Raw genomic sequence first — 16,614 nt, forward strand, 5'->3', positions numbered from 1 at the left:
TAGGGTTCACCCACTTCAGCGTGCGGAGGGCGGTCTGCAGACATAGAGCATAGTCCCGAATACTATCCCCAGCTCGTTGCCGGCACTGGTAAAACTGCATCCTCAGCTCAGCTTCAGTCCGGGTCTCGAAGGCAGTCTGTAGCTTCTCAAAGATGGTGGCTACAGAGAGCCGGTCCCCCTCGGCCCAGGTCTCCGCTTCCTACTCCGCCGCACCGGTTAGCTGGCCTAGCACTATCGCTGCACGTGGCTTATCAGTCAGGGGGTACAGCTCTAGCAACGGGTTAAGCTTTTTCCGGAAGGCCTGTAGGGCATCCAGTTTCCCGTCATACTGCGGTAGCCAGGCAGCTCCGGGCGCATAGGGCAAGGAGAACGGCATGACCTGAGCGAGCGCGGGGGCCGCGGCACCTCCCGCCGGTACGGCCGGGACCTGGGCAGGCCCATTCCCATCCACGGGTGCCGCTGCGGCTGCGACCACCGCTCCTCCAGCGGCTCCGTCGGGCGCAGACATCTTGTTTCCGTCCCCCTTAGCTCTTTCCGGCCCTTCCTCTCTCGGGGCGGGGTCTTGGCCTTCGCGCCTCTACTGCTCGAGAAAACGCTCGAGCGGGAACTTTTCGCACCAAAGATGGCGGCTTCTGCAATTTTTCTGCCGGATACCTCCGGCGGTAACAAGGCGCACCTCTACCAGACGGCAGAGCGGTAAGATCCTGTTCGTGACGCCAAGTTGTCGCGGGCGGGGAGGAGGGTGTCAGCACACCGCGCTCGCCCCCTTCTGCTCGGGTCCGGCGGCCGCTGCTCAGTGGTGGCTCGAGCCGTAGGCCGGATCCCGGGGGTTTCTCGAGCGGCACTCCTCGCCCGTGAGTGAAAGGGGTTTGTTGGGTGTGGGGATTGTTATAGTTCGTGACGCCACCCACGGTTGTGGTGATTGCACCACCGCTGCTCTATGCGGGGGTCCCGGGGATGGTGATGCGGAGCAGCCAGGTGTTGTGTTGCCCCTCCGTGGGCAGGGGTTGGTGATCCCGGGGCCCGGTGATGGTTTGTGAGGTGCGGGGCCTGGTGGGCGCAGGGACGCGGGGGCAGCGCTGTGCCTTGCGGCACTGTGGTACTCACTCAGCCTGAGACACGGACACAGTTTGTACGGTAAACCAAACGGCTGGTAGGATGGTCCCACAGACGGCTGCACCTGCACTCCCGGTAGTTGACGGTGATGTCCCTCTTCCTTGCACCTATGGTTGACTTGTGGTAGCGGTGGATTCCCTCCGGTTACCCGCTCCCCGACTACAATCTGGGCCGGAGGAGCTCTACACTTTGCTCGCAGGCGCTGGCCCTGAGAAACTGGTGCCTTGGCGGTGGCGGTGTCTCTCTGCTTCAGGTTGAGCTGTTGCCTTCAATCGGGACTTGGTTGTTGGGGGATCTACGTCCCCTTCACTGACGGATTCGGCAAATTTGGCGACTCCTAGCCTTGCCGGGGTCCGAGAGGCCCCTGCCCTGGTGCTGACTGTCCTTCGGAACACTGCTCCAGACCACCGGGCACACAGCCAACGGGGTCCTTCCAGGAACTTCCAAACGGTCCCCCTCCAGACAGTCTCCGCCGTCGCTGACCTTGCTGATCTGGCCCTACACAAAGCTGGACCCTTCAGGCTTTCCTTCCTTCTTGTCACCTCACTTGCTTTCCTCCTTTTCCACTTTGCTACTTTCACTTAGTTGTTTACTCCTTTCTAGCCCTCAGCTAGACTTCACTCTTGCCCTGCCTGGGCTTAACTGCCTGGTTTCTCCCGCCTCCAGAACTGTGATCTCCTTGGTGGGTGGAGCCTACCGCCTGGCCCACCCCCTGGTGTGAATCATCAGCCTCTGGAGGAAGGCAACAAGGATTTGTAGTTTAGCTGTGATGTGCCTACCTGGAGTGTGGGGTGTGGTGGTGTTGTGACCTGTGACCCCTGGCTTGCCCAGGGCGTCACAGATGCAGCACTCATAAGCTCCATAGAGAATGAATAGAGCGGTGGTCAGGCATGAGCATTTCAGACTTATTCTAATGGGGATAAAAATTCCATGTTCTGCCAATCAGTGGAGTTCTAACGTTTGGACCCCGACAATGATTTCTCATTTATTTTATGGATAGGTGATAACTTGTTTTCACCGAAGAACCTCTTTAATTTAAAGAGTTGTCCCACAAAGAGAAATTATTATTTCTAAAACAAATAAAAGCCAAAAAAATGGGTTAAGACCATGATTGGTTGTGACTGTCAAATGTCTATGTGGCGGGGATGTCATTGCTGTACCAGAAAAGAGTAGTGGGGGAACCAGGCAGCATAAAATGGCACAGGGAACGGATTATTCAGGGTAGAATGTCTATATTACTTTCATACATCATTCTGAGTGGTTGTATAGGTTTTGTTCACTGGATAACCACTTTATTAATTATTTTACCACACGGTTACAGTCAAGTTGCAAATTGATATCCGTGTGCCACTTTTTATAAAAAGGATGGTAATACATGCTGCAATTTTTTTCCAGATGGACCTTAGATCTGTGTGGGCAATGACTCATATGCGCTTGCACTTTGACTAACATCCGTCGGTTTAACTGAAAATATGCTTGTCTGAACTTGGCCTTAGCCTGGGAGCAGCAGGCTGTTTTTACTACAGGTTTTTTTTAGACATGGGGAATTTATTAAAGGGACTCTGTCAGCTGTCTGTTTTTGCTATGTAAGCTGAAACCAGCATGCTGCGAGGGTTAACCTAGAAATTTCAGGGATGCCTGTTTTGTCAAGGTTCAATCTGTTTTATATTTGCTATGTTTGTTTAAGCAGCAGGACCCTTTATCATTGTTTGGACTACTGCACACAGGGCAGTCTGGGACCCCCCTCACTGTCAATGTACAATCTCTATAAAGAGCTTGGTGTGGGCGGGGACAGCTCTCTCAGCTCTGCTACATGGCTAAGTCTAAACATTCTGATTGTGTCAGAATGACTGCACCCAGAAATCTTAATGATAAATCCTTGGATTCAGGATTAGAGATGAGTGAACCCAACATTCAGTGTTCGGTGTTTGCGCCAAATATAGACTTTCCTAAAAAAATAGAGTTCAGGTACCTTACGTATGCAAGCCACTCACGTGAGCATTGCTGTGCTCAGGTACGCTCGGTGTTCGGCCCAGATTGTGGTGTTTGAACAGTTCAGACAACAGCGTGATCAGTTGCAGTGGGAACCAAACAAAAAAAAAAGGAAAAACTCCGCCCTCCCGCCCCAGAAATGATCTCTTTATGGATGGCTGCATGTGGACGAAGACCCAAATTGCCTAATTAGTGACTTCCATTGGGGTTCAAGTCAAGTTCGGGTCCCAAACTGATCTTTAGGCCTTCTTCACACGTCCGTGTCTCCGGTACATGTTTGGTCAGTTTCCTCACGTACCGGAGACACGGGCACACGTAGACCCATTAAAATCAATGGGTCTGCGCTCACATGCGTATTATGCCATGGACCGTGTGTATGTGTGGAGCATACGTGTGCCCGTGTGCTCCAAACGTAGACATGTAAGTTTTTCTCTGGCATCACGGGTGTCACATGGAACGCAAATGGGTCACACGGAACGCAAACGGACCACACGGCTGTGTTCTGTGTGACACGCACCGGAGAAAACACATGTGTCTGCGAGAAAAAAAAAATCTTTACCCACCTTCTCCAGCCCTGCTGTCTCAGCCGCTGCTGTCACTTGCTTCCGACCACCGCTCATTGAATATTCACTTCTCTGCGGCCGGAAGCAGCAGCAGCGGGGAGTCGGCAGTACCGGAGACCGAAGATCAGCACCACGGACAGCGAAGCCAGGGACAGGTGAGTCGAAAGTACCCGTTCTCTGTGTGTTATCACGGATAACACACGGAGAACACTTGTGTGCCATAAACACAGCTCACGAAGGGCAATACGCACCTTTGACACGTCCGTGAAAAACGTGCATGATTTTCATTGACGTGTGAAAGAGGCCTAATCTAAAGTCCAGCTGAACGCGCGGAACCGAATTACAAAGGATCCACTCATCTCTATTCCGGGTCTTTTTGCAAACATTATACTGCTCTCAGATGAAGTAGCAAACACCTGCTGACAGATTAATTTTAATGGCTTTGCGACAGTTTTCTGGCATAATAATGTAGCAAAATATGGTGTAGTAATTTGCAACTTTTTCCTCCTATCTATATTGCAATGTTTTAAAAACTGACCAGTGCTGAGCAAGGAGAGTCATCCCTTCCACAACTTGACTTATTTACTAACATTTACTCCATAAATTAGTGTAAATTGCAGAGTAAATCTGAACTAAGGACTGATATTTTCCATTTTGATCTGGTTATTTATTGTAAATTTATAAAGCAAAATGCACCAAAATGGAGTACGTGATAATCATCAAACTTACTGTGCTGTAAATATTTTCAGCACTTTTATTGACAATTTTTGACATTGTGACTTTGACAAAGTGTCTTGAAAAATCATAAATTATGCAAAATTTATAAACATTGTGCACCATTTTTTAGACTAAAGCCTGCTTTACATGTTACGATTCTGCATACGATATCGTATGCGATTTGCAACGCCCCCATCGTATGTGCGGCACGTTTAATTTGTTGAATGTGCCGCACATACGAGTAACCCCCCGTCACACATACTTACCATCCATACGACCTCGATGTGGGCGGCGAACGTCCACTTCCTGGAGTGGGAGGGACGTTCGGCGTCACAGCGATGTCACACGGCAGGCGGCCAATAGAAGCAGAGGGGCAGAGCTGAGCGGGACGTAAACATCCCGCCCACCTCCTTCCTTCCGCATTGCCGGCGGGAGCCGCAGGACGCAGGTAAGATCTGTTCATCGTTCCCGGGGTGTCACACACTGCGATGTGTGCTACCCCGGGTACGTTGAACAACCTGACGTTCAATTCATGAGAAATGAACGACGTGCGTGCGATGAACGTTTTACCGTTCAATCGCAATCGCACATAGCTGTTACACACTGCAATGTACCTTACGATGCCGGATGTGCGTCACTTACGACGTGACCCCGCCGACACATCGTAAGATACATTGCAGCGTGTAAAGCGGGCTTAAGCATTCTAAAGTTTACCAGCAATGATTTGTTTAAGGGTACGAAAAGCGTATTGGGTGGTGCCAAATTTATAATTTTTCGCAACTGTGTCAATTTTGTACATTTGGTCCAATTTACACAATTTTATACATTTTATGACATTATTAATTATTCCCTCAATTTACTTTAATGGAATGGCAACTTATTATTTTTAATTAGATAGTGTAGCAAGTAAATTATTTGCACCTTCATATACAGTGAATATACAATAAAATTGAAATAATATTTGCATAATATTTTTTTCAGGCAATAGTAGCTTTCGAGAAGGGACCCCTTACAAGCAAGACTTTTCATGTTGAAGAAGGAAGTGGAGCAATAACAATATATCAGGTATTTATGTGACATTTGCATCTACTTTTTTTTATTTCAGTGGTTAATACTTTCATTATTCGGAAAAATCTGTCTAATAATAGGTTTTTGAGCAAAACTGTGCAACATACTGTAAAATACTAAAATAATGTGCCCTTTTAAGGCACATACGTGTGTCAACAAGAATATTGATCATATGTTTAAAAAAATGGAAAAAATTACAATAACCACTTTCCAATGCCTTGTTAAGGCAGATAATATACCAACCAACTCTTTTTTAAACATTTAGAAGGTTCCTGGACAAAAGGGAGACGTTCCAGAGCCTACAAAAAGTTGTCAAATCTACTGGGTGCCATTGAGGTAGCTCCCAGAAAGCAAAACTTCTGGATTGTTTCTGTCACAATGTGACTGCAGGATAGCAAGGGATAGGGGGCTTGTATACTATCCCTCATGCTAGGGGACCCTAGGCTATCCCTAACTTCAGGGTCACCCCTAATGGTGGAGAAGCCAAAATCCCGTGGCTGGCTATTCTCCTGACCTGAGCTAATCTGTTCCCCCCCGCCCAGGGAAGGAAGGGGTAGGGGTGTGATGGGAACACAGATTTAGACAGAGAGGGAAAAAACAAAACTCAGACACACTGTTATCTAAAAGGAACAAACAGTTAGAAACTAAGGAGGAAAGCAAGAGATGTAAGGAAGCAAGAAAAAGACAATGGTTAACACCACAATCGCATACTACCACCAGTGAGTCTGGATCAAACCACCTCTCCAGACCAGTAAAGATAAACTATAGCTGCCACTAATAGAAGTGTCTAGCCAGCATACATAGGAGGGGAGTGAATGTTATTGGCTCTCTCGCAGCATGTGACCAAAGGAGATTAACAAGCAGCCCAACAGAGATGAACTACTTATGGGTTGATGCCCGAGTCTCCCGGCAGTGATCACAGACATAAGAGAAGTTAGCAGGCAGAGTGAAAGAATCTGTAGTTTCCACAGATCCTGACACCGCCATGACAGTCAACGATGCTTTAAAAACCTCCGGTGTGATCCGACAAAACATTGAATCGTGCTTGAACCAATGTTATTCAATGAGGTGCTGCTCATATCTGATTTTGTCTTCAGACCGGGTGATCCAAGGAATAACATAGCAGAATGCAGTATTTGCCCTTGTAAACTGAATGGCACTTGGCCATTGAAGAATAAGGTCTTGTAAAAAAAATTGGATCACACTCTGATGACCTCTTTGTGCAGTCCGTTTTTCACAAACTGACAGAAGGGAGAAGATGGAAGCATTTTTTTTATTCTTTTCCATATCCACGATCAAACTCTAATCAGAGCGTAATTAGCATAATCGGACTCTTTATTTCAGATGGAGAAAATACTATGGTGTGACCCGTCTAGCTCAGAGTATATCAGCCTCACCGTGTTGGGCTAGTCTCCAATAAGGTCTCTGATCATAACCCTTGCAGAATATCTTCTAAGAGATTCCAGCTTGGTTTACGACATTGGAGGTTTTGTAATGTGTGTATGGCCGTTTCATTTATTGGCCTCATAAATGTTGGGCGTGCGAGATCCGTCCTTTCTTGGTGGAGAGAAAAATGTACTGGAAAAGGTATTGAGAAATAGGATTCATAAAACCCTTCCATGTGTTTACTCACCTGTGAACCATCCCTCTTCTTTGGGTGATGGCATTGTTGCTGAAATTGTTCCAAAAATCCCTTTTATAAGTTTGTATAATATGTCATTTACAATTGTGGAGGCCACATAATGAAATCTATTGTGTGATGTAACACACGCTCCTGGCAGTAAATTGGCATTAGATTATACGGTATCTACATCCTAAAAGCTAATAAAAAAGGGTATATGTGTTTTCCTGTACCAGCTGTGAATCAGGGTAAGGGTAGGGTCACACGAGCGGATAAAAAAATCACTCCGATTTTCATCTAGAAAAGTGAGACGATTTTTTTCTTACTTGGCATCCGTGTGATGTTTGTTTTGTTCTGTTTTGTTTTTTCTGTTTTTTTTTTTGTTACGGTAAAAGCTTTTAATAATTTACAGGACCATTTATAGTTTCCTATGTTACGAAACTGCAACGTATCCCAAAAAAATTGGATGCGGGATGCCATACTGTGACATCCGATGTTTTCCCTGCATCCATATACTTGAATCCAATTTCTGGTGAAAAATTGTGTATGGTGCAATTTTTTTCCCACAGAATTGGTAGGTGAAAGAAATCGGTTAGCTGCACTGCCCCTTTGAATAATATTGCACCGAGTGCTGTCCGTTTTTTTCACGGCTAACACTTGGACAGAGAATACAGTTGTGTTAATGAGCCCTAAGGGAAAGGTCAGGGTAAGAATTTGAGCCAAAGGCGTACCGGAGAGACAGTCACATGTATAATAATTAAAATTTATCTTGATCTTCACACTCCCCCATTTTCATGTGGACTGTGTGTCCCTGTGAAACAGACGTGTCCATGTGAACTACACGGGGACATGACGGTTTTCACAGTTGACATTGATCACATGGACCAAAGACTATGTGCCCACAAATTGGATGACACTGCGTTCTAGACGCGAGTGTTCTCCATTCTCCCTTCACAATCAGTGTTCTGGACGCTGCAGACTTTCGCTGTGTTCTCCCCGCTGAGAACACTCATGTCTCCGCAACATAAACTAACATGCTGCGGACATGTGGTGGCTCGGATTGCCATGCTGCAGGTGGGTTTACACTGCTTACAATAGAAGCACAGTGGGCATGGGATGTATAAATCCCTTACATTGTGCTTGTACTGTACAACGCAGCGTTTTGAATGCAGCAACAACACATTGCGTCCAAAACGCTGCTAATCCTGATTGTGGGAACCGGCCATACAAGTCATCGGGTCCGTGAAAAACATGTTCAGCACACGGATGATATCCATGTGATATCTGTGTGCTGTCCATGTGGCACGAACCAGAATTAAATGTATTCAAAGAATTACTGATTTTTAAGTGTTAAATATGCACAAAGATTATAAAAAAAAAAAGATGTGGGGTCCCCTCTATTTTTCATAACCATTAAAGGTAAAGCAGACAGCTTGGGGCTGATATTATCAGGCTGAGAAGGTCCTTCGTTATTGGCTCTTTCCATCCTAAAGATAGCAGCCCTCAGCCACCCCAGAAGTGGCACTTCATTGCGGCTTTTCCCAATTGCCCTGGTGCATTGGCAATCGGGGTAATAGTAGTTACTAGTCATGAGCTAGCGGGCTCGCCACTGCTTGTTACTTGATCAAGCATCGGGGTTCTCAGGCGTGAATCAAGTTCCAAGTATAATGGAAGTCAATGGGAAACTCAAGCATTTTTAAACTTTGATGCTCGATACTAGATCGAGTAATGAGCAGTGGCGAGCAAACTCACCAATCACTACTAATTGGAGTTGATGTCAGCTGTGTCCAAAAACATAGACACACCTATTAAAAACCTTACAAACCCAGTATCTAAAAAGAAATAATCACACACACAGATCCCTGACACTTTCCGTGGTCCACCAATTTATTAAAAAACAAACAACCCATGCAGGTCTGATGTAGTCCAGTGAATCCGACGTAGTTCAGGGAATCCAACGTAGTTCACAAAAGGAAACATGAAAAACATAAAAGAGAGAAATAAAAAGAAGACACTGCCCCTCATTCACCAATTTATTGGAAAGAAAAGTTCCCATGCAGGTTCGACGTAGTCCAGCGCTTACTATGATGTTACTCAACCATTAAAGGCTGTGGTGCATCATTCTGAGGCGCCATAGGTTTGAGCAGCAGCCATTCCCGGCTCACGTTGCGCTCCTCTGCACATCCCCGCTCATCTGAGTCAATGAGTCTCGTGGAGCACAGCGTGAACTGGAAGTGGCTGCTGCTCAAACTTTTGGAGCCTCAGAATGATGTTTTACCTTGCCGGTCATCAAAAATGGGGGGACCCCACATAATTTATTTCCATTTAATTATTTATTTAGTTAATATCTGCACTATCTATCTATCTATCTATCTATCTATCTATCTATCCCTCTATCTATCTATCTATCTATCTATCCATCTTTCCATCCATCCATCCATCCATCCATCCATCTATCTATTTCTCTATCCATCGTTGCACAGTTTATCACATAAGAACCATTATCTTCATTGTCATGCCTTTTTTTGTGTTATGTGTCACATGGACAACACAGTTAAAAAGTAATAAAGATAAAAGCCAGTATGGCATAGGGGACAGTGGACCTACGTGTTTCGAGTCTGCATAGGACTCTTACACATGATACAATTTTTTACTTTTTTCTAGTAAATGTGAGTTTTAATATATCTTTACCTGCTCTGTAAATACTCACTGTGGGAACGTAACCTTCCTTTGAAATGTCATGGTCATACAAACACTAAAAATTGGCTAAGGATCATGCCACGTAGATGACTGGTCTAAGGGGTACTTTACACACTACGACATCGCAGCTGCAATGTCGGTGGGGTCAAATCGAAAGTGACACACATCCGGCGTCGCTGTCGATATCGTAGTGTGTAAAGCGTTTTTGATACTATTATCGAGCGCAAAAGCGTCATAATCGTATCATCGGTGTAGTGTCCGACATTTTCATAATTGCGCGGCAGCGACGGTACGATGTTGTTCCTCGTTCCCCTGCGGCAGCACACATCGCTGTGTGTGAAGCCGCAGGAGCGAGGAACATCAGCTTACCTGCGTCACCGAGGCTCACACCGGCTATGCGGAAGGACGGAGGTGGGCGGGATGTTTACGTCCCGCTCATCTCCGCCCCTCCGCTTCTATTGGCCGCCTGCCATGTGACGTCGCTGTGACGCCACATGACCCGCCCCCTTAGGAAGGAGGCGGGTCGCCGGCCAGAGCGACGTCGCAGGGCAGGTGAGTGCATGTGAAGCTGCCGTAGCGATAATGTTTGCTACAGCAGCGATCACAAGATATCGCTGCTGCGACGGGGGCGGGTACTATCGCGCTCGGTATCGCAAGCATCGGCTTGCGATGTCGTAGTGTGCAAAGTACCCCTAAGACCAGGTCTCCTGTGGTTTCGCCTGGTCCGCTCCCATTGAGTGACAGGTCTTTCCTGATGTGCATATAAAGGAGAGCCCTGTCACTCAAGTTGAGCAGGTGGGGAGAAGCCACAGGGAACCGGCCTCTTGGATTAGTCACCCGAGAAGTGAGTTGATACACACAGCACTCCTGGGGTGGTGCACAAGTAAGGTCCAAAACTGTCTCAAGTAGATGGCACTCAAGATCAATGTGAAAAGTGTTTTTTATTGTGAAGAACTTGTAGGACCAGCACAAGCACAGACGTTGCGGTCAAAGACCTTCATCTGTGTGCGTGCAGAGGGTCCTCAGAAAGTATCTTGAGTGCCAAGTTCTACATCTAATCACCTGAGAAGACACTACGGCCCATCGAAAGCATCTATATTCTTTCACTAGGATCGGAAATGGAAAATTGATTCCTTATTGACCCACATATATGGTACTTTTTAGAAACTGTTTTAACTGGAAGTATTAATAGCTATATTAATTTATGCCTAAGAGGTAAGATCTAATTCCACAAAACAGCCTAATATCTAATAAGAATATTGTTCTTTTTTTCTTCTAGTTTGAGAAAAGCAATTCTAGGTCTGTAACCTTTTTATTGGATGGTGAAAAAGATGATATCATTGAGATTGAGCCTAATAATGGACTCCTACGTACATTGCAATCGTTGAGGTGGGATAAGAGAAAACTCCACACATTACAGGTAATGAGAATAAGAATGTTTTCTATTCTAAGGGTATGTTCACAAATTGAGTTTTTTTTTCTTTCTACTGCAAAAATGCTGCATTTTACAGTACCAGCAAATTATATGTCAAAAGTCTCATGCACGCACGTTTTTCATTCCCCTTGTGATTTTTTTTTTATAGCTGATTGGCGTTTTTTGAAATTTGCAGCATGTCAATTATTTCAGTAGTTTTGCAGTTTTTCACCGATTCTAATGAATAGGAAAAAAATGCAGCCAAACGCAAATTGTGAACAAAAATCCTAACACTGTTTTGTAAAAGTGTCCATGAAATGTATGCATTAAAAGGGTTTTCCTGATTTAGAAACTGTGGGGGAAGTACTGGTTCTCTTTGAATAGATTTGAAGCAAAAAGGAGAAGGGATGGACCCAGCACCAACGAGCGTAAGAATAAAATCCAAGGCTTTATTGGGTCCTCTTAAAAACATTATTCATACAAAGGCTCCATGGTATGCGCCCAAGCATAAAACTTGACGCGTTTCGGACTAGAAAATAAAAACAAAGTCCTTAATCATAAGTCTTATGATTAAGGACTTTGTTTTTATTTTCTAGTCCGAAACGCGTCAAGTTTTATGCTTGGGCGCATACCATGGAGCCTTTGTATGAATAATGTTTTTAAGAGGACCCAATAAAGCCTTGGATTTTATTCTTACGCTCATTGGTGCTGGTTCCATCCCTTCTCCTTTTTGCTTCAAATCTATTCCTGGACTGGCCCGTCCAGTGGACCGCGAGCACTCCAGCTAAAGTCCTGGGACAACTCTATACTGGGTGAGCTGAAAAAACTTTTTCTTCTCTTTGAATAGACCAGCTGAGTAAGAAGTCTTATTAGCAATGCTTCATTGGAAAAAAATATGCAAATTAGCTCTTTTGCAGAACAACAATAATGTATTTCATAAGTACCAACTAGAAATAGCAGCTATCCCATAAGGTAAAATCTGAAGGCTTAAAAGGAATTTTTCAGTAGGATCAACCCTCCTTAGCCATCTATATGGGCATGTAGGTCATGGAAAGTTTAATAAAAGGATCCATTGATATCTACTATCTGATGTGTTATTCTAGAAAAATCCATGTTTTTCTTAATATGTAAATGCGCTGTTAAGCTCTATGGGTTGGAAATAGATCTCCCTGAGAATCTGCTTCTAAAGTTTATTATAAATGAAAAGTATGAGAAATGTAATGCCTGACAGTCTCCTCTCCTGACATACATGTCTCCCACTTGTAAAGCCCATTCATTTATAATAATCTTTGAAGGCAGATTCTCAGGGAGATCTAGGTCCCGCCTATAGATCTTAATAGATCATTTACATATTAACAAAAACATGGATTTTTTTCTGGAATAAGTAATTGAATAGCAGATATCAAGGTACCATTTTATTCAACTTTTTATGACCTGCATACCCATATATATGGCTTAAAAGAGTTAATCCTACTGATGGATTCCCTTTAACAGGCCTTGCAATACGACCAAGTTTTTGGGGCTTGCTCCTCATCAAGGTAAACCAGAGTCTGACAGGTTGAGTGTAACACCCTTGATGTAATATGATAGTATATTGCTCTAGTATGGCATCACATCTTTTTTGGTGGGTTTGTGATTGCCGTACTCCAACCATTGCTCTAGTATGCCATCACTTCCTTATTGGGGGATTTCTAATTGCCGTACTCCCACCATTGCTCTAGTATGCTATTGAGTCGCCCAGGGTTATGGGGTACTCGGTCCCGGGCAGTGTATAACTGGGGAATGTCACATTGGTGGCCATTGCCCGGTCTCGTGCCCTGGGTGCTTTTTAAACGCGGAATATTTACAGGGGATTTTTTAATAAAGTTCACACGTGACACTACTTGTGGTTTGCGGCTATGTGGATGGAGCCGCCGCTGCACAGTTCTCATTGCTGGGGCTGGTGTTAGTGGCAGCCTGGATGTTAGGCCCTCCGCAAGCAGGGCTAGGCCCCAGAGGATAGGTGAGGTGGACGGGTGTTGAAAGAAGGTAGGCCACACAAGGGGTTTCAGTGTAACTGGTTCCTTTACTCACAGTAAGCTGGAAACTGATCACCCGAGGCCAGCTGGTCTCAACCACAGGTCCCCTTATTCCCAGTGCCGGTTTAGTGACCTGGTGGCTTCTTTCCCCTGCACCTGTCTTTGGTTGGTGGGTCCCCGTGGCTTGGAGCGGCTGGGGGTCCCCTCCTGGTTATCTTTTACAGCAGTCCGTATGACGGTAGCGTGAACCCTGTGGGGTTGGAGTCTCTGGTCCTGTCCCCCATTCTCCAGTTACTACTGTGTCCCGAACTTCAAGGTCAGATCAGGTCTGTTTGGAGCATTTGCCTGACCTAGGATTCTGTACCCCGTTGGAGCGTAGTTCCGGGAGTACTCCACCGTACTGCACCGGCAACTAACCGCCTGGGCCCTCAGGTCACTGTTTCACTCGTGTCAGTGCTTCTGCTCGCTTCCTAACTCTGTTAATGACTCCTGCCGACTACTGTCTGACTGTCCACTGTTTGCCCCTCCCATCTGGTCGTCTAGTGGACTGGATTGGCTCCACCTCTAGGTGGCCATCTATTGGTCCAACCCTAGTCTGGTACCATTCTATGGGGGAAAACAGGGATTATCTGGAGTGTTTGTGTTGTTACTGGCACTGGCCTTCTGGGTCCCTAGGGGGTAGGCCCTGCATCCTGGTGGGGATGCAGTACCTTGTAGCTCCCTGATGGCTTCAGGGGCGCTACACTATCACATCCTTACTGTATTATTTCTGACTGCCATACTCCCACTTTGCTCTAGTATGCCATCACCTCCTTGATGAGAGGTTTCTGATTCCTGCACTCCCACCATTTCTCTATAATACCATCACCTCCTTATTGGGGGTTTCCGATTACTGTACTCCCACGATTTCTCTAGTATGCCATCACCTCCTTATTGGGGGTTTCCGATTACTTTACTCCCACGATTTCTCTAGTATGCCATCACCTCCTTATTGGCGGGTTTCCAATTGCCATACTACCACCATTTCTCTAGTATGCATTCACCTCCTTATTGGTGGGTTTCTGTTTGCTGAAATCCCACTATTTCTCTAGTATGCCATCGCCTCCTTATTGGATTATTTCTGAATGCCATACTCCCACCACTGCTTTAGTGTGCCATCACCTCCCTATTTGGGAGTTTTTGATTGCCATATAAATAGACTTCAAAAAAGTGCAAAATATCAAAAACTCAACACCAAAAACGTGCGCAAGAGCAATGGTGACTTTTGACTTGCAAAAAAAGTCGATATGTGGTGGTATTGTCAATAGCAAAATATCTTGTTTTAACAAGGCAAAAAATTGAAAGAGGTAACCCAGGACTTTAATACTAGTGCATCCTTGGATAGGTTAACAAAATCAGATTCGTTGGAGTCCGATTCCACCAATTCACCCACCAGTCATCTGATTTATGGGGCTGCGACACATTAGAAGGGCACAGTACAGTACACTTTGTGAATAGTACTGCAATCTCTCATTGTTTCACTTAATCGAGAAAAAACTTGTAGTACCAGTCACAACCATTACACTATATATGACACTGTGCCAATTCTTGTGCACCACAATCCATTCAATCAGCTGATCGGTGGGGTTGCTGTTATTTGGTCCCCACAATCTAACTGCTGATCTGTGTAGTACAGGGGCTGTGCCCCACTGTGTCCACGTACCATGTTTTATAGATTGTTGAATACTATCTATATATTAGTATCAACGGCTGCCATCTAGCGGTGAGTTGACTTTAGATTAAATGTTATATAAGATAGCGTTAAGGTAGTGGAAGGAAAGAGTGGCAGATGGTAATAAAGAGAACAGGAGGGAAAGCTCAAGAGGGGACCAGTAGAGAATAGGGTTCAAGTGTGAGAAGACGTAGTCTTGGTGCTAGGGCCAGACAGGGAACCCTGACGTAACCTCGAGAGGTTTGGAGCCTACGGCTCACCCTGGCAGGCTTAGAGAGTCGTCCGGCTAGAGAGCCACCTGGGCCCAGAATCGGACAAAGGTGAACGGAGTTAGGGGAAAGGAGACACAGACCCGGAGCTTCAGGACGAGACCCAATATAGCGGGGGACAGGTCGAGGAGCAGTACCCCAAACTGAGAGGAAGGAAGGCATGGAAGGCCATGTCTGTCATAACGGTGTGAAGAATAAAAGTGAACGATTCTGGTTGGCTAAGTGAACTCTGGTGTGGTGTGTGTTACTAAATGTCTATGACGACGACGGCTGGACACCAGCCTGAAGAAACCAGTAAGTGTCATGCACCCCACCCGAAGTCACGCTCGCACACAGAGTCTCCTTGGCGAAGGAGTGCAGCGCCCGAGCGGCCCGGTGCCCTCCTCCTTCACCTTATCTAAGGATGGGCCACTAATATTAAAGTGTCCTTACTGCACAGTCAATATTATCTCTCCAAACAATTTAGTAGATGTATTTCTTCACTATTTTGTATAATTGATTTCTTTGATTCTGTAATTTTGTTGCTGAGAATTTTCTGACTTATGTGTGTTCTTCATCTGTAGGTAAAAACGGTTGACGGTGGAGGATCCACCATTGAAGGTCCATATACTGTTACTATAATTGTAGTAGACATCAATAATAACCCACCAGTATTCAACCAGACTGAGTATCATGGAGCAGTCAGAGAACAGTCCAGGCCCGGTAGGTCAAGAAAGACCCATGTTACTGCCTTAATAATGCCTCTTATTCTGATTCCATAATTAGGCTGTGAGTGTGGGGGTCCTGAGACACCATTTCTAAGGATGGGAGTAATAATCAGCACTCAAGCAATGTGATTGGATCAAATAGCTTAAAGGGGTATTTCCATCTTCAAGATCCTATCTCAATATGTAGTAGATGTATTATCAATAATAATAATAATAATAATATTAGTGAATACCTCTAATTGGAAATATAGTATAGTTCTCCTGCTATAGCTATGTATCTTACCTTATGTGCAGGGCATTGCAGTTAGGTATCCATGGTTACAACCACTCATATAGTTACAGTTAGTTGCTCGTGGTCATAGCCATAGATACCTAAGCCACTGCAATGTCCTACACATGAGGCATGTGACACAGAATTGTAGTATAGTTCTCCTGATTAATTAATTTGAGGTATTTGCTAATATTATTACACCTATTGCTCTGCCCTTAGCCTGGCAGGTGAAAGTGTGCCTGCGCAGGAGTACAATGCATGCCTCTGTGTGGATGACGTAACATGCGTCATAGACATGGGGCTGGGAAGGAGGATAGCGATTACACAAGATAGAGCAGGCACCGTAGTAAGAGCAGTGACACACATCGGACCGGACCGCCCGCCCCCTAGATGAGTATAATAAAGGTCTTTTTACGTTCTACAGAGAGGCCTGGGCTCTTATATACT

At 45.4% G+C, this 16,614-nt stretch overlaps 1 protein-coding gene across 1 annotated transcript in view; it reads left to right on the forward strand.

Annotated features, from left to right (window-relative positions):
• CDH17 (cadherin 17) overlaps window positions 1-16,614 on the forward strand; it is a 128,757-nt gene that overhangs the window by 21,011 nt on the left and 91,132 nt on the right. The window contains exons 2-4 of the mRNA XM_075353043.1: window positions 5,370-5,453; window positions 11,057-11,197; window positions 15,753-15,891. Of these exons, the coding sequence (XP_075209158.1) occupies window positions 5,370-5,453; window positions 11,057-11,197; window positions 15,753-15,891 (364 nt within the window). The remainder of the gene's footprint in view (window positions 1-5,369; window positions 5,454-11,056; window positions 11,198-15,752; window positions 15,892-16,614) is intronic.

The sequence above is a fragment of the Anomaloglossus baeobatrachus genome, chromosome 6 (assembly GCF_048569485.1).
Source record: "Anomaloglossus baeobatrachus isolate aAnoBae1 chromosome 6, aAnoBae1.hap1, whole genome shotgun sequence".
NCBI lineage: Eukaryota > Metazoa > Chordata > Amphibia > Anura > Aromobatidae > Anomaloglossus > Anomaloglossus baeobatrachus.